Source organism: Moschus berezovskii, chromosome 2 (assembly GCF_049115385.1).
Source record: "Moschus berezovskii isolate FMDL1 chromosome 2, NW_MosBer_1.0, whole genome shotgun sequence".
NCBI classification, from domain to species: domain Eukaryota; kingdom Metazoa; phylum Chordata; class Mammalia; order Artiodactyla; family Moschidae; genus Moschus; species Moschus berezovskii.
In genome coordinates, this window is record NC_142461.1 from 138,065,702 (window position 1) to 138,088,521 (window position 22,820).

At 49.9% G+C, this 22,820-nt stretch overlaps 2 protein-coding genes across 2 annotated transcripts in view; both read right to left on the bottom strand.

Annotated features, from left to right (window-relative positions):
• The window catches only part of ARHGEF4 (Rho guanine nucleotide exchange factor 4), a 118,758-nt gene that overhangs the window by 5,581 nt on the left and 90,357 nt on the right, over positions 1–22,820 (bottom strand). Inside the window, exons 2-6 of the mRNA XM_055398127.2 lie at positions 14,447–14,586; positions 3,088–3,267; positions 1,930–2,109; positions 1,677–1,856; positions 118–350 (exon numbers count right to left, since the gene is read on the bottom strand). Of these exons, the coding sequence (XP_055254102.2) occupies positions 118–350; positions 1,677–1,856; positions 1,930–2,109; positions 3,088–3,267; positions 14,447–14,586 (913 nt within the window). The remainder of the gene's footprint in view (positions 1–117; positions 351–1,676; positions 1,857–1,929; positions 2,110–3,087; positions 3,268–14,446; positions 14,587–22,820) is intronic.
• SMIM39 (small integral membrane protein 39) lies at positions 7,661–7,831 on the bottom strand. Its single transcript, XM_088831108.1, has one exon. The coding sequence runs from the start codon at positions 7,829–7,831 to the stop codon at positions 7,661–7,663; it is 171 nt and encodes a 56-aa protein (XP_088687234.1).

Genomic DNA, 22,820 nt, shown 5'->3' on the forward strand with positions numbered 1-22,820 from the left:
TTTTAAGCCTGTGCTGTTGGCCCAATGCCTGCAGCTTTGCCCAGCACACTACGAGCCTCAAAATATGGGCTGACCCAAGGCCTGGAGAGCCACCCTTCTCCCCCAGCGCCCTCCTACCTGTGCTGGGGGTGTGTGTACTTGAGCAGCTCTGCCAGTTGCAGAGGGTATTTGCAGATCTTCTGCACGGGCGTCAGCAGGAAGCCATCCAGGGAGATGTCAATCATCTTCTGTAGCAGCCGGCAGGCCTCGAAGAAGTACACATACTTGCTGAGCTTGGCGAGGCGTGAGAGCTCCACGCAGGCATTGGGGTGGTTGTTGCAGTACTCTGAGTAGATCTGGAAGTCTGCTTGCTGCAGGCACAGCTCAGGGTGAGAAGACAGTCTCCTGCTCTCGGCAGGCCATGGGCAGTGTTGGGAAAGGGGTGGGAGAGAGTGCAGGGGACTCAGGCTCTGTCTACCTGCTGCTTTGGGCACAAGCTATGCGGAATCAAGCCCAAGGACATGAAAGACCCTAGAAAACTCAGGTACAGAGTGCCTGCTGCCAGTTGGCTTTCTCTCCTGGGCCCTCAGCAGATATTCTGACAGTGTGCCCGGTTCTGGGGTAAAATCAATGATACTAATACGAAAGGCCAAAAAGGAGAGAGAGGGAGATTGAGATGAGATGGGTGCCAGGGCCAATGGCTATGCCTCCCGGGCTGTCTTTCTTCTCAGCCCAGTGTTTTGTTTGTTTCTTACAAAGCTCTGGCTTCACACCTGGAGACAGCCACTGTCAAATGCTGTTTCCAACGCCACGTGACACGGACATGCCCATGATGCAAGTGTGTCGTACGGGAGGCGCACTGTGTCTGTTTCTGTGTGACGTTCATATGCCTGGAGTCAGAAGGAGACCAGGTCTGGCATTTAACAGCCTAGGACTTCGTGAACTTAGGTGGGAAAGGAGGTTAGCAGCAGCTGGCTGCCTGACAGGCCGCTGTGACGGTCACACTGGGTAACGCTGATAGCATGCCTTGTTAGACCTGCCCTAGTTCCCATTCCCCACCACAGCTCTGCCTGTTGATAAATGGACCAAGGTCCCACAGTCGCTCAGGTGCCCAGACACACCACCTGCTCCTGAGGTCTCCATCCTCAGCTCCCACCTGCCACTGGCAAGAGGTGGCAGGGCCTCCCCACCCTGCACTGCTAGTAGCCAGAAAGGAACACAGGTTGTTCTTGATGGGCTGGGCAAGGCATCTTCTGCTCAACCTGTGTGACTGCCACAGGAGAGGGATAAAAATGAGTCCATCTAGCCCAGACCAGTCCAATGAACCTTGGCTAAATGTCAACTGGCATTTAGAGTGGAAATAAGAATTAGTCCAACCCAAATTCCAGTGTGCTTACTGGGTGAGGAACCCCAGAATTTGCTAGGAATGTCCTTAGGGTGCCCAGCCCACCTCTTCCCCAGGCAGTTCCTTTCAGGGCTGAAGCCTAGGCCCTCCTGCTCCAAGGAGCATTCTCTTCCTTGGGCCTCACCCCACGCTGACCCCTAGAAGTGCTGACACTTCTAAAACAGAGTATAAGGGAGAGGGCAGTTGGGGCCAGGGCTGGTGGTATAGGGCGAGCCCCCAGCAGAGATGGGCAGAGCAGGGGCTACTGCCCAGGGAGGGCTTGGGACCTGGGGCCCAGGGCCGGTGTGCTCACGTGCTCCAGGAAGCAGGCGCCCAGCTCGCTCAGGTGCGGCCGCTCCCGGTTGAACTTCTGCTCCAGCGCCTTCACAAAGGCCTTCTGGCACCTGTATATGTCCTCGATGTTCCCGAAGATGGTGCGCAGCTGCTCCTCGCTGAACATGTCTGCCCGCTTGCGGCACTGCCTGAGGTACCCCTGGGGGTGCGGGTGGTCAGGCTCCCCTCTGGGCCCCCACCCCGCCACCCCGCCCGCCTGCCAGCAGCCTCACCTCGCAGATGTCCCGCAGGTGCTTGATGTAGTCTCGCTCCGTGCTGAGGATCTCGTTGATGACATTGGTCCGCATCTGGTCCCTGCTGCCCTGTGCCTCGGCGCCCCCGCCATCCCCAGCCCCTCGGTGCCCAGGCCCCAGCGCCTCATCGTCTGCAGGCTCGTCCTGGTTCACCCGCAGCTGCAGGCAACACATCCAGTCAGAGTCCCCCCGGGGTCGGCGCCCAGCGCCCCACACGCTGACACTGACACTCGAGGACTCATGGCATCACAGGGGCAGGAAGCTCCCGCATCACCTGAGTAGGGCCCAGGGGGACGGGGGAGGGCAGGTCTGGAGGCACCCGGTCCCCGTTTTCTCCCTTAGATTCCGCTCTGCCCGGCACAGAGGCTAGAACGGTGCAGATGCTCACTACAGGGGTTCTGCCAGCACCTGCTCACACTGGGCCTGCTGGGGGCTGTGAAGCAACTGGACAGGTGGCGTGGCCTTGCTGGCTCTGCGACTATAACTAGGAAAGGCTCAGGGGGCAGAGACGGCTGTTAACCCAGGAGGTCTGGGGCAAGAGAAGCAATGAACCTCAGGGCCTGGGGCCTCCCCTCCCCACTGCCCTCGGCCTGACCTTTCCGAGGCTGCACCGGGATCCCTTCCCTGGAGACCAAAGGCTGCCTTCGGTCTGGGTTTGCTCCCTGTGGTCTCCTGGGTTAAAGGCTGAGCCTGTGCTTGCCTCAGTTCCCGAGGTATAGTGACAGTTCCCAGAGTCCAGGACTGTTGTGAAAGTGAGAACTGAGGGTCTGCGCAGAAGGTCTGCACAGCTTCTGGAGATCCTGGGAGGCCCAGCTCTGTGGCAGTGGTATTCTAACAGGCAGACCCTCTGCCCCCAGAGGGACCCATCATTTCTGACCCATTCTTCCCTGGTGTCTGAGGACTCCTGAAGAGAGGGCAGGGGTAAGGTGCAGTTGGTGGTGGCGCAGGAGGAAGGCTGTGTCTCAATTCCCAGGCTGGGCTTCCTGGGAAGCTCACCCAGCCCTGAGCCTGCAGTCCCACCCATGGGTGAGACATGCACACCCAGCAGCTCAGACCCCAGAGCAGATTCAAGCTTGTGCTTCAGAGCCCACGGCTGGCTCTTCTCAGGTCGAGGGAAAGCCGGGACCAGCGCCGTACCCGCACAAAGTTCGCAGGAAACCAGCCCTCGCCGTCGGCGACGCGGCCCCACCACCACTCTCTGTTGGTGGCGTCCATCACTTCGATGACGTCTCCAGCTTTGAAGCCCAGTTCCTGGTCGTCCATGGTGACATGGTCCCAGAGTGCCTCGGCACACACCACACTGCCATCGCTGATGAGCTGTGGAGAGAGCCAGGGAGGGCACGTCAGCGGGTAAAGCTGCTCCTCTACCCTCCACCCTGTGCCCCAACTCTGGAAAGAGGGAATGCTGGCTTGTTCACAGAGGAGTGGACTGATGGAGGCTCCCCTGACCTCCAGGGGGACGGGGCTGTGCCCAGGGCATGTGCCCAGACATGCACTATGTCTACACTGAACTTATCACTGGAATCCTGGTGAGCCATCAAATCTGAGTGCAAGCATGCTGCTCCACCCGCCTGCACAGGGCACACATTCCTCCCCTCCCCGCTGGGCCGGGATTCAACTACTGGCTCTCAGCTCCCCCCTGTGTCTCTGCTGTGCTCTGTGATGCTGGGCCAGGGCACTGCCAGCTGCATCTCTGCTGTACCCCCTGCCCCCCGTCAGGGGCTCCTACTGTGGCCTTGGAAGGGGCCTCAGAGCTGGAGAGAGAGGGGCCTCGCTCCTTCCTAGTGGCTTCTTGTGGACACGCAGTACCCGTGAAGCCACCTGACAAACAGCAATGCCTCTTTCCTTGGGTCTGGCAGTGCCCAGCCACTGCAGTAGCTGGATCTGGTCTGCAGTGTTTCTTGAACACTTGCAGAACCAGTCTCATGGCACCCCTGGCACCAGCTGAGCAGTGCCTCTGCTCAGAGTTCTAGGTCTCCAGCCCACAGGATTCTCACTCTTAATGATTCCAGCCGTCTCCCTTTACTCCCCAGCTCTAAAGAAGAAAGTCCATCTTAAAACTGCCATCTCTGTAACAGAGACCTCAGGGCTGCTCTTGAGCACCTGCTGACTGAGTCAGCTACTTTATACCTGCCGAACAAGTCCCTACATTAATTTCTCTCTGTGGAAAGGACTGGTGTGGTTCTCTCTCCCACACGATCAGAAATCCCATCAGGAGGGATGCTCCCCTCCCAGGCAGTCCTTGTGTCGGAGCTCTGTTTCACACTGGGCTTGAGGCAGGAGGTGGACCCCCGCCCCCACCCGGGGTGAGCAATTAAGAGTTTATTCCCTGTGGACAGGAACTCCAAACTACCAATAAGCAGGACAAAGAGAGAAGGCCCTGCCCATATAAAGATAAGATACCACACATTTCTCATTCTTGAAGTTAAGGAGACCTTCCTGACTAGAAGGCTCCTTGGCGGTCAAAAGGGGAGTGATGCTAAGGCTACCCATAGGCCTCTGCAGCAGGATCCATCTTGACTGAGATGCGCATTTGTATATAGCAAATACAGACTCAGAACCAGGCAAACCACAGTGACTGGCCAAAGGAAACTTGGAACACGTGCCCCATAAAAGCGACTCCAACTACCAAGCGGGCGTTGCAGTGTGCCCATGTGTCTGTCCACACGCACTGCACTCTGCTTCCTACGGGCACACGTTTCACTGGTGGCATTACCCTCTCTACTCTCTTTGTGGGAAATCTTTTCTGCAAAGCTGAAGGGCCAGGGCCTTGTCACCGACAAGGGGTCAGGATTTGGGTCTCTTAACTGCTGTGACCCAACTCAGTCTCTGGCAGCGAACTGAAACCCTGCTTCAAGCCACTGCAGGCCGAGGCCACCCGAGATCAGGCTGACTCCTGCTTTCATGTCATGTGGGCTCAGTATCTGCTCCGTGAATGACAAGCGGCTCTGTGGGCTTTGGGCAGGAGGAGGAATGGACTGGGGCTGCCCAGGAGGTGAGGTCCGTGCCCCTCTACCAGGACCGAGTGCTGGCTCTCATTGTCGCAGACCTGGGCCGGCTCTTTGGCTAAGCGGTCAAGGCCTTGGGGCATCACCAGACAGGCCCTCTGTGCTGTTTCCTCTTCTGAGCCTGTGCCCATCGGGGGGCCTTCTCTGGGCACTCCTAGGGTGCTGTGCATGATAATCCTCCCACCAAAACAGGAACTAGTAAACTGGCTGGTCTCCCCCTCAGTTCCACTTGCTGTCTCCACAGTGTCTCAAAGGGACAGGGTGGGAGGTGGGAGGGGTGCTTAGGTACTGGCGCCCATTCCAGCTGGGCCTTGCCTCCAAGCTAGGTCCTGAGAAAGCATGTTCAGAGACTACCATGAGGTGCTTTATGTTCTGGTAGATGGGGTTTAAGCTTGTTTTAAACCCCAGTGAAACCACTTTTCAAAGTAATCTACAGCTTATCTGTACACCCACTCTGATAGCAGCAGCTCTTCACAGGCTGCACATTTCCGTGGTCCACCCAGGGACCCCGGGCTCAGAGCACTGGGCGAATCCTTGGGGTCACAGACCTCCTCAAGACACCACTGTACTTGTCCAGCTAAGAAGACCTACTATGGGTTTGTCCCTTCCTGCAGGGAGAAACCTCCTGGCTGCCCTGCAGCCAGGATGAGACAAGGGATTTGGCAAGGCCAAACAAGAGGAACTGGCCAGCTGCAGCCTGAGAGTAGGCATCAGCCTGGGCAGTTAGCACAAGCAGGCTGCCATCCAGGTCTTGGTGGGTTTGGCCCCAGACCAGGAGGAAGCAGAGTGGCTCAAAGGTGGTATGGGTGAGCAGTGTGGACATGGCTGCAGGTGAACATCCCTGTACAGGGACAGTGACCAAGGGGGAGTGTGCCCATCAGCATGGAGACTATTTGAGATTTGTATGTTTTGAATGATGAGTTACAGAGACTGGGGAGGATTCACCCCTGGAGCTGCTTAGGTAACCTGAAGTTTGGATCTGGTAGGGAACAAAGCTTCTTGTTTATTAAGCTTTGTAGATTTGATCCTGGAGAAGTAAGTGTTCTGAGACTCCCTGTCCCTGCAAGTCCCCCAGTGCAAATCTGCCAGTGCACTTTCATAGGCTGGCTAATGGGATGCTACACTCTGATCTGAGAACAATCTGCTAGATGCTAGGTGGATGCTGTCCATCCTCAGGTCACACAAGCTGCACACACTGGTCCCCACACAGGGAGGGAGTACTGCAGACACACCAGGTTATTCCCACCAGAGGAACCAGGTCAGGCATCTCCCCTTGTCTCCATATTCCCTCAAATGAGCCCTGAGCAAAAGCCCCTCTTGAATGGCCAGTGCTTCAGAGAGGTGTGGATCCTCTACAGGTGGTTTTCTCCTCAGCTGGAAGGGCTCCAACTGTGGGGCAAAGAGGCATGGCTTCCTGGAGAGACCAGGATTCCTGACACATTTATGGACAACCCCTTACTCATCCTGATCAGTCACCTAGAGGCCCATGGTGGTCACTTTCGAGTCCCAGCACGTTGCTGGGAACAGGGGAGCCATGAGCAACTTCCGCAATTTCCCTGTGCCTCGGTCCCCATCAGCTCAGAGTTACAGGGAGCTGATCACCAAGCTCCCCCGTATATCCACAAATGGGAGGTGCTTAGACGAGTTACAGCTATGACGTTAACCATTTGTGTGACAACCAACACAGCATGTAGCTGCAAGGAGTCAGAGAGGCAGTCTCCCTCCAGGACAGCCCAGCGGCCACCAGAGCCAACACCGGTGTGCTTCTGGACAGGGGCCCTTCCTGGCACTCTGAAGTGCGGCTGCACTGAAGCCAAAACTCAACCTGGGCAGGCCCAGCGGCGAGGGTTCTGGGCTCACCCTCGGCCTGGTAATGGAGAGCACAAGCTGCCTCTGAGGTGTGAGGTTTTTATGTGGGGGCAGGTAGGGGACTGCACCAGGGGAGGGGGAGTCAATTTCAAGACCAGGACAAGCCAGGGACAGGGGGCAGGGTACCTTTTTGTGCTTCTGAGATTTTGACAGACCTGGGAAAGCCAGGCTCTGCCTCAAAGTGCCCCCTGATAACCGCCCATCACCCTCCCCACCCTGCCCCACCTCTCTGTCTCACACATGTGGGTTGTTGGAGGATTCCACTCCGACAGTCCTGGGAACAGGGCTTGGCTCCCACGGCCCCCTGCGCAAGCATCCTGGGCGTGGGGATGTTCAGAATGCCCACCTGCAAGGGGCAGGGTGGTGCGTGGCCTTGCCTTTGGTGGGGGGCATGCTGCCTGAGACCACTTAAAACCTAACATGGTAAAAGCGACTGCAGACAACATGAGCAGAGGAAACCACTCATCCTCAGGCATCTCAACCCATAAAGAAAAGCAAGTCCAGATCTGCTCAAACAGCGGTCACATGTGCAAGGTTCCCTGACAACCACATAGCCGCGGCCACAGCTGCATCCGCATCCTCAGTTACACACAGAGACGCGCCATTTTACACACACGCGCGCGACAGACGTGGCACATGTGTTACCTCGTCCCTGAGTCACCCACCCGGCCGCACCCCAGGGGATACACACAGACGGGCCCTAGCACCCGGGCTGGCGGCAGGCCGCTCGGCGGCCGGCAGTGCGGGGCTACCCCGGCCGCACCTCGGGCTGTGGGCGACTGCGGGCTGGGGGTGGCAGGAAAGATGCGCACCGGCGCCACTCACCCGGGCGGTCAGCGGAAGGCCAGCAGAAATATCAGCACGACGTTGATGAGCACAAGCAGCGCCAGCACGGCGAAGACCACCACGCGCTGGGCTCCGGGGGGCAGGTTGCAGCGCAGCAGGGCGCGCAGGACGCTCCCGGGCGGCGCGGGGCGGCGCCGGGACTGCGGGGCCCTGGCCATGGCGCCCGGCCTCTCGGCCCCGCGCGCCCCGAGGTCCCGCCGCGATAGGGCGGCTGCGGGGCTGCCGGGCGCCCGGAGCGGGGCGGAGCCGCCGCACTCTCCAGGCCGCGGCCGGCCGCTAGCCGCGCGCGCCGGGTCCCCGCGTCCCAGCCCAGCTGCCGGGCACCGACGGGGGCGGGGCCGGGGGCGGGGCCGGCGACCCGCCGCGCTCCCAGCTCCGCCCCCAGCACCTCCCCGCTAGCGGCCTCAGCGGCCCCGGTTCCTGGCCGGCCGGGCGCACAGAAGATCCGGGCGCCGGAGGCCAGGGGTTCTGCGTCCTAACACCAAGGACTCGCCTTGACCCCGACTTCACAGAACAGTGAGTGCGGCTCTGAAGTCGGGCAATTTGCTGTCAGAAGCTCGCCCAGGAATTTGAATTCTGGATAGACAGCGATCCCTGCAGAGATACTCCAGGAAGGCCCTGACTCAGGAAATCTGCTTACCGACCTTGCCCATCAGCGCAGCATTTTGTTCCTATGAGAAAGCATGTGGCGTCTTCAGCTGCCGACCCTCCTCCCCAGTTTCACTGAGGTATAACTGACAAAGATTGGGTATGTTTAAGGCGCACGACTGGATATTAGACATACCCTATAAAATTACCCCCACAACCAAATTAACTACCATTTCCATCACCTCAAAGAGGTACCATTTTGTCTGTGTGGTGAGAACACTTAACAGCTAATTACTTAGCAAATTTTAAGTACAATATTATTAATTATACTCATCATGCTGTACATTAGATCCCCAGAACTTATTCATCTTGTATAATTAAAACTTTGTACTCTCTGACCAACGTCTTCCCATTTCTTCCCCCGCCCCTCAGCCCTTAGCAACCATTCTACTCTGATTGTATGAGTCTGACTTTTAGATTACACATATAAGTGAAATTATGCAGTATTAGGGGTCATTCACATTGTTGCAAAGGGCAGGATTTCCTTCTTTTTTAAGGCTGAATAATATATATACCACATTTTTCTTCATCCATTCATCTGGATATTAAGTATAATACCTAATATTCAGGTATTAGATTTCCATGTCTTGACTATTGTGAATAATGCTGCAATGAACATGGGAGTGCAAATATCTCTTGAGAGATCCTGATTTCGTTTCCTTTGTATATACATCCAGAAATGGGATTGTTGGATCATATAATAGTTGTGTTTTAAATTTTTTGAGGAATTTCCATACTGTTTTCCAAAGTAGCTGTGCCAATTTACATTCCCATCATCAGTGTGTAAGGGTTTTCTATTCTCCACCCTCACTAACACTATCTTTTGTCTTTTTAATAACAGCCATTCTAACGTGTGAGGTGATACCTCATTATGGTTTTGATTTGCCTTTCCAAGGTCGAGTGACATTGAGTATTTTCTTTCAAGAAATGTCTATTCAGGTCCCTTTGCCCATTTTTAAATTGGGTTATTTGTTTTTGTTTGTTTTGCTATCAAGTTGTGAGTCCCTTAAGAGATTTTGCCTGTTAACCCTTTATCAGATACATGGTTTACAAATATATTCTCCTACTCCATAGACTGCCTGTTCAGTCTGTTGAGGGTTTCCTTTTACTGTGCAAAAGCTTTCTAGTTTGATGCAATCCAGTCCCACCTATTTTCGCTTTGGCTGCCTGTGTTTTTCAAATGTGTCATATCCAAAAATCATCGCCCAGACCAACGCCAAGATTTCCCTTTGTTTTCTTCTAGGAGGTTAATGGTTTCAGGTCTTACATTTAAGTCTTTAATCCATTCTGAGCTGACTTTTGAGGGAACAATTTTATTCAGCAGCTTACAAAAACAAAAAACCTATGCCCAGTACCTAGGGATTTCTATTGCCTCCCAGTCAGAGCCTGCAGTCTTAACCTTGTAGGGCTCAGAGCTCACATGCAAGCCTCTTGTTCCATCCACGTGAGGAGCTGTCACAGTCACTGTGCCCCTCCAATGGGTCAGAAGGCTGCAGCTGAGGGGGCCAAGGAAACGGAAGAGCATCTCAGATGTGGGCAGAGGTTTACAGGCTCCATGCTCAGCTCTGTGGTTCCTGGAGTAGGAGGAACCCACGGTGGGCACGGGGTACTCCCCTGTGGGTGACTGTATGTTCGGATTCCGCGTGTGTGCCAGCTCTATATGCATGTGAGAGATGAGGTTACCTGAAGACGTTACCATCTGCTGAATAGTGCAGATGAAATACCTGTAGGTGTGGCAGAGAAGGGTCGGGATATGTCCAGATAGGCTGTCTGCTCCCTGCAGATCTGAAGGTTTAGCCTGGCTCTACCTATCTGTCTAGTAGGGGAAAACAATCTTCTGCTTCTGCCCAGTTCTTCAAAAAATTGGTTCAATATTTTCTCTCTCAACCTCTTAAAAGGATGGTAGGGGCTCCCTGCACCCCAAATCCCATGCCTCTGGTGGGGTATGGCTCAGACCTCTGCCCTGGGTCATTTTGCCCTTGTGGTTCCAGAGCCATCAGACACCCAGAAAAGAGGGCACAGAGGGCGGTATGTCTTCAGGCCACTGGTCAGTGCAGCGCTGAGTACTGTGGGTCTACAAGACCTACCTGGCCTCAGGGGGCGTGCTTTAGGACTTCAGTCATGGCCCAGTTCTGGGATGAGGTTTCTGTCCACTCTACAGCTGAGCAGCCCGGCAGAGTTTCAGTGGGAGAAGACCCTCTGAACTTGGGCCAGGACAGAGGACTGAGAGGTGGCGTCTGCCCAACCTTGGGCACCCAGCCTTCAGATCCTGGTGATTGGGTACATGGCAGGAAAGACAATAGCAACAGGCTTTCTGTATTTCATGATTAAAAGCAAAGCCAAAAAAAACTTGAAAGCAAAGGCCTAGGCCCCCAAGGGGTTCAGGCTGGAAGGATCTAAGCCAGGGAGAGGAAGGTAGGTGGAGGAGGCAGCAGGGCCTGGCCCACCAGGCTGTGGCGTGGATCGGTGTGCAGGTCTGTGAGGGTGCAGGACTGCTGTGGAGATGGGGGCAAGGCTTTGGGAGTTGAGGGAAGAGGAAGGCTGCCCTGGGCTGCTGGCCATGGACACTTGCAGGCCTGGAGCACTGACCAGCGCTGGGCTCCTCCCTGGGGCTGGGGAGTAGGTGCAAGAACCATGGCAGGTCTGGGTACAGACATCCAGGGTCACAGGCACTGGGGAAGACAGAAACTCCTGGAGAGAGGGGGGTCAGACCCCCTCCATGGAGGGGTAGTCGCAAGTCGGCCTTGAGTCCTGTGGTGTTCTCTAAATGCTCTACCAATAAGTGTTAGAAGCAACAGGAAGGCCATACTGCCTCCCACCCTTGGTGACTCTGTGGCCCTGTGGGCCAGGCCAGTCCTGTTTCCTACCTGCTGTGCTGCTTGTGTGTGTGAGTTAGTCATTCAGTTGTGCCTGACTCTTTTCAACCTCGTGGATGGAGCCCACCAGGCTCCTCTGTCCATGGGATTTTCCAGGCAAGAATGCTGGAGAGGGTTGCGAGTTCCTTCTCCAAGGGATCTTCCCAATCCAGGGATCAAACCTGGGTCTCCCACATCGCAGGCAGATTCTTTACTGTCTGAGTCATCTCAGGGAAGCTGTGCTGGCTTACTTATTGGCAAAACTCCTTAAAAACGTTTTAAGCCGCAGGTTGGAGTATAAGCTTTATGTCTGTCTGCCCTCTAGTCTGGGTGTCATCTTCTCTCGGCAGGATGATCCATGAGCTGCCCCCAGTCTGCCTTGCCCTCCTGGAGCAGGGCCATCAGAGCAGCTCGATACACAAGTGCTTAGAGGGGAGCCAGACACACGAAGGCCCTTAGCTCCATGCAGGAAGTGGGCAGAGCTGGGGACAAGTCCCACTCCCCATGTGTGCCGTCCTGCAGTGCAGCTTGGCCTGGCCCAGAGAGGAGACACTATTGTCTGCAGGGTAGTGAGGGGCCACCAGGAGATCCCAGGCCCCCTGGCTGGGAGCTGTGCCTACCATCCTCTGGTTCTGTTTCACAACTTGGTGTGGGGGTTAAAATGAAAAGGGAACCATGACTTCCAAAGACACTGCCTACTTTCAGCCTTCAACCTTTCAGAAAAAAGAATCCCTGGGGTAAGAATGTCCTCAAGCCTGACCTCAGGGATGTCGCTGGCTCAGCAGGGCATGGCTGAAGCCATAGAGGTAGGGAGAGATTGGGAGGAGGGCAGAAATTGGGCAGACAGGCAGGCCCAGGCCTGGGCCTGGTCACAGGCATCTGGAGGGGACAATGATGAGAGGGGACACTTCTGGGCCCTGACACTAACTCATCCTGCAGAAACTGGACCATCACAAGCTGTGAGGCACAAGTTAGGTGCGGGAAATACAGGGAAAAGACAGCACTGTGCCCCCTTGTCCTTCCATTAGGGCACATGCAGTAAAAGCCAGGGACCTATACAGACAGGCACTGTCTGCCCCCACCCCCGCCGTCAGCTCCCTGAAAGCAGGACTACATCCTGTGCACAGCTCTGTCCCAAGGCCGGGACACTACCTGACACACACACTCAGTAAACGTGTGTCTCATGCATACAACACACAGGCGTACACTCCACATCCAGACCCTCACGTGGTCACACACATGTGCTCCTCACACACTCAGAACACAAAAGGGCTTCACTGTCCCCCTGCGATGTACCTCCTCTCCAGCCCAGGTGGTTTCCGTTCCCTTTAGGTCACCAGGAATAAGAAAGTGTCCCAATTTAGAGCATGACACTTTTATGTTCTTAGAAAATACAAGTAATCTTATTTCGTATGGACTTTTCTCTGACACCTGCGGCTTCCGTTATTTCCAAGCCGGAAACCCACACTGAGCCCCAGCAAGCCTTCTTGCCACACACGTGACAGCCATGAGCACGAGAGGGGCCGGGGACTCAGAGGAGGACGCGCTGCCCTCACAAGGCTGGGTGAGCCAGCCTGTCACCGGAGACTCAACTCCTATGTCTCTTTGGAGTTCCCGATAAGGTGAATCTCGTGAACGCTGCCAACAAATCATAATGAATACTGCCTTTCCTGAGTATGCAGTGCACCTGGGCACAATGACTCTGACATGCCAGTGGGCACAGGTGCAACATCTACCCCACATGGAGGAAACAGAGGCTGAAATGGAATAACCTGCAGCAGCTCCTCCACTAACCAGTGTCAGGAAGGGGGTCAGACCCATGGCCTGCTCTGTGCTGTGCTGCCTGCTTCAGGACTTTGTACATCGGAGTCTGGAAGTGCCGGTGGGTCTCATGAGGAGAGCAGCCCAGTCTCTGCCCGAGTCAGCTCACTGCATCACTGAAGGGGCTCTGCAGCCGGCCCTGGCCCTCCTCTGCGGTGTGCTTTGTCTTCCCCCTCCATCCCGGGGGCTCTCACAGGGTCCAGGGAAGCACTGAGGGTTCTAAACGTAAGTACAACATCACCACCCTGTCCACTCAGTAACCTCAAATACCAGGCAGGACCTTTGAACCAAACAGCAAACAAATTCTCTAAGCAGTCAAAATAGGTCCTATACAATTCATAGTCCAAATTGCCTTCATTTCCATCAAAATGTGGCCCCCTCCTGCCCCACAACAGAGATTATTTGTTCTTCTAGAGCACTCCTGGCTCTTAGCTTTCCTCATCCAAAGCATCTGAGAGTGGACAATCTGTCAAGGGTTGAAAAGGCACGTCCCCAACCAGCAGCACGATGTGACCGGCCAGATTCCACCACCAGGTAGGAGACAGCTATAAAAAGCAGACACGAGCTGTAACAAGGCAGCACTGATGGCCAATCAGATAACCCACACCTTTTCAGAGTCCTGGAAAGCTTTTCCTTACTGTTCCTTCCTCATTATCATCCTCATCATTGGAGACCAAGAACCTCCTGCATGCCACGTTACTTACAGCTGTTATTTCAGTCTGTCGTCCTGCAACCACACGGTCGTCCTGTTTTACAGTTCAATAAACCAGTGCTCACAGGGCTACCTGCTCAGATCTGTGTGTCTGGTCGCTGCAGGGAGAAGTTCTGATCCAGGGGTGGGAAGCTCTCCCCCGCCGTACATGGCCTCCCACCAGGGTTGGGCCCCAAGACTGGGAAGGGCAGCTCAGTCATCAAGGAAAAGCAAAACATTTTCTGTGAATTATGCTTAAGACATCATTTTGGAGCCCCTTCTACTCAAAACAGCTTATAAGAAGCACTTAAAGAAAGGCTTCAAATATTGGAAAAATCAACTTATTTGGATGCTTAATCCTTACAAATAATGGGTTTTGAAGAAATCATTACTCAGTAGCTATTTTAAATCATTTAAGGGGCTAACCGCTGTCCTCCTTCCTCCCAAGCAGATCTTCCACTGAGGATGGTATTACAGGGTTAGATCATAGGTGCTGGGTACCACACCTGCTATTCTGGGTTCCCTGAAGGCCCCATGACGGCAGAGAGGAGGGACCTCGGATTTGACAAGCTCTGCTCATGGACACCACATTCCAACGTGAGAGCCACAGACCGAAACTGTGCCAAGTGCACACCGTGCCACTGTCATCCGCTCGGAATGCAGCCTGTGGCTGTCCGGGCCGCATGAATGTGCGGAAGTTGCTCCCCTAGCCGGGCCACGCGTCCCAGCCCTGTCCACCCACGCAGCCCCGACTGTACCTCGTTGATGGCCAACTGCTCGCCGCCCCCTCCGGTGTGGCTGTAGTGGTGGCTGGAGCTGTGCGCATCCTCATACAGGTCCTCCTCACTGCCCGCCTCATCTCCACGGAAGGCCGTGTCCAGAGCTCCATCAGGGAGGGCTGGAAGGAGAGAGAGAAGCTGCCCAAGAGGACTGAGGGAGGGGACGCATGGAAAAGGAGGAGACAAGTCTTTCAGAGACAAACAGTCCTTCTCCGAGGGAGAGGGCGTCCGGAACCAGGTTCCCAAACCATTCTTGCTGCAAAAACATAATCTGGTTGAAAGAGTGCACTGGTTGACTTCACAGCATCACTACACATCACCGACCATTCGGTCCCCACCAGTTCCATGAACAAGGACACACAATTATGTCCAGTGGCAAGACACCCAAGACCCCTCCAGTTGAATTAGATTCAAAATCACTTACCAATGTATCAGATACAGATGGTATACCTTACCATACTTTATACATGGTATAAAGCCCTTAAAAATGCTAATGACTGATTACTAAATATACGTATCTCCAAAGAAATATACAGTATATAGATGCAAATATTGTTTTAAAATTTATAAACACATTTTTATCATCCTGATATTTATCATCCTGTTTAAGAAAATACAGACTCTTAGAATTCAAACTCCTGTATATCCCACTTCAGTCCCACTCCCCACTCTCTCCTTTAGCGTTATCCAGTACTTCAAGCTTTTTATAAATTATACGCAGCTGTCTTTGCTTTAGCATGTATTTCTGTTGAGTTTTGCATGGCTTGACCTCATATAAAAGGAACCACCCAGTAGCTTTCCTTCTCTGATTGGCTTTTTTACCCAGCAGTTCACGTAGCTGTGACCGAGTCAGTCTCCCTGATGCACGGTCTTGCGTTCTGTAGTTTCTTCAGTTTTCAGGCAGGCTGCACCGCTGCAGAACAGCCGGTGTTTCCCAGTCTGTCGCTGGTACAAAGGATGGTGACGCAGACCCACATACCTCCAGGGCACACGTCCCAGACTTTCTCCCAGTGTTTCCCAACTCTTTTTCAAAGGACTATCCCCATCCAAAAAGTCTCTTATACATTGTTTTCCTATTCACCCCAATGAAAATTTAATACCACAAATATACTGTATATTTTAAAGTTCTGTGGCTTTTTGGAGGATCACAAACTATTGTAATAGCTAAAATTTTCACCCCCCTTGCATGAAATCATTACCTGTGGTGTGAATTCATGCTCCTGGGTATAGACAGCTAGGGGCGACATCCCTAGGTCCTGGGTATACCACACTCTTCCCTAAACTATCCCACCAATTTAGACTTCAGACAGTGTACCAATGTTCTCACCCCTCTACATCCTCCCAACTCTTGGATGGGCATTGTTAGACATTTTCATTTTTGACAGGCTGATGGGGATGAGATGGGATCTTAATTTTTATTTAAAATCTTAATTTAAAAAAATTAAATTTAAAAGCCTTAAATTTTAAGAATTTTAAGATCTTAAATTTTAATTTAAAATTCTCTGCTTACTCATGAGTTGAACATCTATGTTTATGGATTATTTGTATTTCCTTTAATGTGAAGTGTCTGTTGTTTTATCTTTAATATAATCATTAATGTAAAAGATATATTTCTATGTGAGTCTATTTTTATATACATATACTTTCCTCCCTCTATTCTGGATTCTAAATCTTTGTCACCTACCTGTGCTACTAGTATCATTTCCCTGTTTGTAATGTCTTGTCTCTTTAAGGTATTTTGGATGAACATTAGTTCTTAATTTTATTTATTTATTTACTTGTTTTTTAGCCATGGCATATGGCTTGTGGGATCTTAGTTCCCCAATCAGGGATCCAACCTAGGCCCTCTGCAGGGAAGGCTCGGAGCGGGGGCTCCTCTCCAGTTGCGCGTGCTCCTCACTGCGTGGCGTCTCTCCAGTTGCAGTGCGCATGCTCCTCACCGTGCTGGCTTCTCTTGTTGCAGGGCACAGGCTATAGGGCGCACAAGCTGCTGTGGGTACATGACACGGGCTCAGCATTTATGGCGCTCAGGCTCCAGAGCACAGGGCCCATGGGCTTAGTTGCCCCACGGCAGGTAGAATCTTCCTGGACTAGGGATTGAACTTGTGTCACCTGCATTGGTAGGCGGGTCCTTATCTACTGGACCATCAGGGAAATCCTGGTTTATTTTCTGTGTTTAGGAAATTCTTTTCTACCGCAAGGTTATAAAGATATTCTCCTTTCATGTTTTATATTTTACTTTAGACATTTAGGCTTCCCAGGTGGCTCAGATGGTAAAGTGTCTGTCTGCAATGTGGGAGACCTGGGTCGGGAAGATCCCCTGGAGAAGGAAATGGCAACCAGTATTCTTGCCTGGGAAATTCCATGGACTGAGGAGCCTAGTAGGCGCCAGTCCTTGGGGTCGCAAAGAACAGACACGACTGAGTGACTTCACTTTCACTGAGACATTTAAGTTTTTAACACACTTGGAAATGATTTTTGTGTTATCGTCTGTGGCTGGAATCTCTAATACTGTGATTTATAATAAGAAATAGATGCTGATGTTCAACGTGTTCCTGGCACAGAGCTCCTACAACCCTTGGAATGTCCTATATGTGTAAGGTGTCTTATGTTATGTTAACGATGGGGTCCTGAACTGACCTGAGCAACCCCCGGTCTGTGCCCGGAGACCAAATGATCTGAGCCCACCATGGGAGCAGGAGCCTTTTACTGACATACACAGTCAGGAATCCCAAGGAACTCTCATAACTTGTACTTCATTTACATTTGAAAGCTGTTTTATTATGGAAACTTTCAAATTTGTACAAAGGGAGACGTGATAGTATAAGGAGTCCTGTACACCCATCACCCAGCTTCGACAGTTCTCAACATGTGGGCAGTTTTGTTTCATCATCTACACTGCTTCCTCACTAGATCCAAGACAAGCCATAGTTTCATCTGTAAATACTATAACATATATTTCCAAATCAGATGAGGACTATTTTTTTAAGCTACAATACATATCTAAAACAGACTATAGTCCATCCAAGGTTGTCTGTCATACCTCCTCCTCTACAGCATGAAAAAATCTTTTTATTTTGAAATAAATGTAAAGTAGAGGGTGTTGAGACTCTAGTGCAGAGTGATCCTGTGTCCTCTTGGCCCAGTTTCCCCCAGTGATTATATTTCATATGACTCCAGGAAACTGCCCTTGGTATAAGACCTGTAAATTTTTCTATGTCATTTTATACCTGTGTAGATTTGTGTAACCACCGCAGCAACCATTATATAAGCTTGGGAGGTTGACTTTTTTCACTCAGGCAAATGTCCTTGGTTTCATCCAAGTGGTTGCCTCTATTTTTACTTCATTCCTTTTTATTGTTTACTAGTACTCCATGCCGGAGAAGGCAATGGCAAGCCACTCCAGTACTATTGCCTAGAAAATCCCATGGATGGAGGAGCCTGGTTGGCTGTAGTCTGTGGGGTCGCTAAGGGTCAGACACGACTGAGCGACTTCACTTTCACTTTTCACTTGCACACATTGGAGAAGGAAATGGCAACCCATTCCAGTGTTCTTGCCTGGAGAATCCCAGGAATGGGGGAGCCTGGTGGGCTTCCGTCTATGGGGTCGCACAGAGTCGGACACGACTGAAGTGACTTAGCAGCAGCAGCAGCAGTACTCCATGCAATAGATGTAAACGTTGTTTAAACAATCACCCATTGAAAGACATCGACGTAGTTTTCAATTTTCAGGTTCAGTTCAGTTGCTCAGTAGTGTCCAACTCTGTGCGACCCCATGGAGTGCAGCACATCAGGCCTCCCTGTCCATCACCAACTCCCGGAGTTTACTCAAACTCATGTCCATTGAGTCGGTGACGCCATCAAACCATCACATCCTCTGTCATCTTCTTCTCCTCCTGCTTTCAATCTTTCCCAGCACCAGACTTTTCAAATGAGTCAGTTCGTCGCATCAGGTAGCCAAACTATTGGAGCTTCACCTTCAGCATTATTCCCTCCAATGAATACTCAGGACTGATTTCCTTTAGGATGGACTGGTTGGATCTCCTTGCAGTCCAAGGGACTCTCAAGAGTCTTCTCCAATACCACAGTTCAAAAGCATCAATTCTTCGCTCAGCTTTCTGTATAGTCCAACTCTCATATCCATACATTTCAATTTTAGGCTCTTACAAATAAAGCTACTGGGAACTCTCATGTACAGGTTTTGGGGTGGACATAAGTTTTCCTTTTTCTGAGATAAATGTGATTGCCCAGGAGTACAACTGCTGAGTCATACTGATGTAGGAAATAGATGAGCTCCAGGTTAGATGTTACAACTGGTCTCCTGTTCACATTTCATGGGGGATAAAGTGGGCTTCAAGCTGGATACTAACTAACTGTTAGCATTTCTTGAGATAAGAGATAGGCGGGCTCCAATTAAGGCATTTACAATCAGCTTCCTATTTGCCCTCCAAAATGGAAGTAACAACAGAAATAGGGTAAAGAGCCAGTGTTGGTCTCCTGTAAACACTTTAGTCTAATAGTCTTGGCAAGGACAAAGAGGGAAAAACCCTATTTGAGTAAATCAATGAATACATTAAAGTTGCAGGATATAAAATCAACACACAGAAATCCCTTGCATTCCTATACACTGATAATGAGAAAATAGAAAAAGAAATTAAGGAAACAATTCTATTCACCATTGTAACGAAAAGAATAAAATACTTAGGAATATATCTATCTAAAGAAACAAAAGACCTATATATAGAAAACTATAAAACACTGGTGAAAGAAATCAGAGAGGACACTAATAGATGGAGAAATATACCGTGTTCAAGGATTGGAAGAATAAATATTGTGAAAATGAATATATTACCAAAAGTAATTTATAGGTTCAATGCAATCCCTATCAAGTTACCAACAGTATTTTTCACAGAGTTAGAACAAATAATTTCACAATTTGTATGGAAATACAAAAAACCTCGAATAGCCAAAGCAATTTTGAGAAAGAAGAATGGAATTGGGGGAATTAATCTGCTGGACTTCAGGCTCTACTACAAAGCCACAGCCATCAAGACAGTATGGTACTGGCATAAAGACAGAAATATAGATCAATGGAACAAAATAGAAAGCCCTGAGATAAATCCATGCACCTATGGACACCTAATCTTTGACAAAGGAGGCAAGAATATTCAATGGAGAAAAGACAATCTCTTTAACAAGTGGTGCTGGGAAAACTGGTCAGCCACTTGTAAAAGAATGAAACTAGAACACTTCCTAACACCATACACAAAAATAAACTCAAAATGGATTAAAGATCTAAATGTAACACCAGAAACTATAAAACTCCTAGAGGAGAACATAGGCAAAACACTCTCCAACATAAATCACAGCAGGATCCTCCATGACTCACCTCCCAGAATATTGGAAATAAAAGCAAAAATAAACAAATGGGACCTAATTAAAATTAAAAGCTTCTGCACAGAAAAGGAAACTATAAACAAGGTGAAAAGACAGCCTTCAGAATGGGAGAAAATAATAGCAAATGAAACAACTGACAAAGGATTAATCTCAAAAATATACGAGCAACTCCTGCAGCTCAATTCCAGAAAAATAAATGACCCAATCAACAAATGGGCCAAAGAACTAAACAGACATTTCTCCAAAGAAGACATAAAGATGGCTAACAAACACATGAAAAGATGCTCAACATCACTCATAATCAGAGAAATGCAAATCAAAACCACAATGAGATACCATCTCACACCAGTCAGAATGGCTGCTATCCAAAAGTCTACAAGCAATAAATGCTGGAGAGGGTGTGGAGAAAAGGGAACCCTCTTACATTGTTGGTGGGAATGCAAACTAGTACAACCACTATGGAGAACAGTGTGGAGATTCCTTAAAAAACTGGAAATAGAGCTGCCATATGACCCAGCAATAGCACTCCTGGGCATACACACCAAGGAAACCAGAATTGAAAGAGACACATGTACTCCAAAGTTTATTGCAGCACTGTTTATAATAGCCAGGACATGGAAGCAACCTAGATGTCCATCTGTAGGTGAATGGATAAGAAAGCTGTGGTACATATACCCAATGAAGTACTACTCAGCAATTAAAAAGAATACATTTGACTCAGTGCTAATGAGGTGGATGAAACTGGAGCCTATTATACAGAGTGAAGTAAGCCAGAAAGAAAAACACCAATACAGTATATAACGCATATATATGGAATTTACAAAGATGATAACGATAACCCTGTATATGAGATAGCAAAAGAGACATAGATGTATAGAACCGTCTTTTGGACTCTGTGGGAGAGGGTGAGGGTGGGATGATTTGGGAGAATGGCATTGAAACTTGTATATTATGTGAAATGAATCGCCAGTCCATGTTCGATGCATGATACAGGATGCTCGGGGTTGGTGTACTGGGATGAACCAGAGCGATGGGATGGGGAGGGAGTTGGGAGGGGGGTTCAAGATGGGGAACATATGTACACCTGGGGCAGATTCATGTCAATGTATGGCAGAACCAATACAATACTGTAATGTAATTAGCCTCCAATTAAAATAAATAAATAATTTTTTAAAAAGGTGAAATCAGGAATTAAAAAAAAAAAAAGGATTAAGGGATCTCCACACCCCCATCTCTTGCGACAAGGGAGTGACTACATGTGCACAGAAAGGCTCCTAGTAGGTCAAAAGTGAAAGTCGCTTGGTTTTGTCCGACTCTTTGTGATGCCATGGCCTATACAGTCCATGCAATTCTCCAGGCCAGAATACTGGAGTGGGTAGCCTTTCTCTTCTCCAGGGGATCTTCCCAACCCAGGGATTGAACCCAGGTCTCCCACATTGCAGGTCAAAAGTTAAGAGATAATGCCAGGCCATAATGAATCTTGCTCCTCCCAGAAGCCTTCATTTCAAGACCTATCTTGGCTGAGGGGTGTGTGCATACCCAAGGGGAGAGTCCCAGGGTAGGTCAGGTGTGGACAAAGAATCTACATAATTGGCCTGAAGGAAGACAACAACCTGGAAGAACTGCCCTATATAAATAACTTAACCACCTCTTTACTGCACTCCTCATAAGCAGAGATGTCCACACCCTTTCTCTCTGGGTGTGCATCTGTACATTGCTTCTGTCTTAACTAAAAAAACTGTTCCTCCATGTGCTCTCCCACTTGCTGTGCTACGTCTCTAACAATAAACTTTGCACCTGCGTTTACAGTTTCTGCCTCTGTGATGAATGCATTTTTCAGTGGGGGCAAAGATCCAGGGAAAAATAGCTTCTAGCCTCTAGCTCTTGTTTGTCTGATGGCTAGGATTCCTGGTTCTCATCCAGGCTACCCAGGTTCAACTCCTGGGAAGGGAATTAAGGTCTTGCTTCACACCACCACTTGCTGCTGCATTGCTGAGATCAATAGAACAGTTGAATTTTTTTTTTTTAAAAGAAACTGTTGAACTATTTCCCAGAGTGATTGTACCATTTTACATTCCCACTACAATGGATGAAAGATCCAGTTTCTCAGCATCCTTACCATCATTTAGTATTGTACTTTAGACATTTAGACATTCGGATAGGTGTATAATAATATTGCTTGTTGCTGTACCATCGCTAAGTTGTGTCATACACTGCGACCACATGGATTGTAGCAAGCCAGGCTCCTCCGTCCTCCACTATCTCCCGGAGTTTGCTCACATTCATATCCTTTGAGTTGGTGGTGCTATCTATCCATCTAAGAATACTGCATCTTGCTCTCTATTTGCATTTCCCAAAAGGCAGGTGGTGCTGAGCATCTTTTAATGTGCCTATTTGCCATTCACGTATCTTTCCCAGTGAAGTCTCTTCATGTTTCTGCACATTTGCTATTTGTATTGTTTATTGTTTATGTTGAGATTTGAAAGTTCTGTATATATTCTAGGCATGAGTCCTTTGTCAGGTTTGCAGGTATTTTCTCTCACTCAGTCTGTTGCTTATCTTTTCACCCTCTTAACAAGGATTTTCAAAGAGAAAAAGTTTTAAATTTTGATGAAGTTTAATTTATCAATTTTTCCTTTTATGGGTGATGCTCTTGGAGTCACATCTAAGAACTTCACCAAATCTTAGTTCCAAAAGATTTTCACTTATGTTTTCTTCTCAAACCTTTATAGTTTTACCTTTTACACTTGAACCTATGATTCATTTTAGCATTTTTTTTTTTGTATAAAATGTGAGATTTAGGTGAAATTTCATTTTTATTGCCTATGGATGTCCAACTGTTCCAGCACTATTTCTGAAAAAAAAAGAGAAATCTTTCCTCTACTGAATTGCTTCTGTACTTTTGTCAAAATTCTGTTAGCCAAGTGGGGACATTACTATCAATTTAAGAAAAATT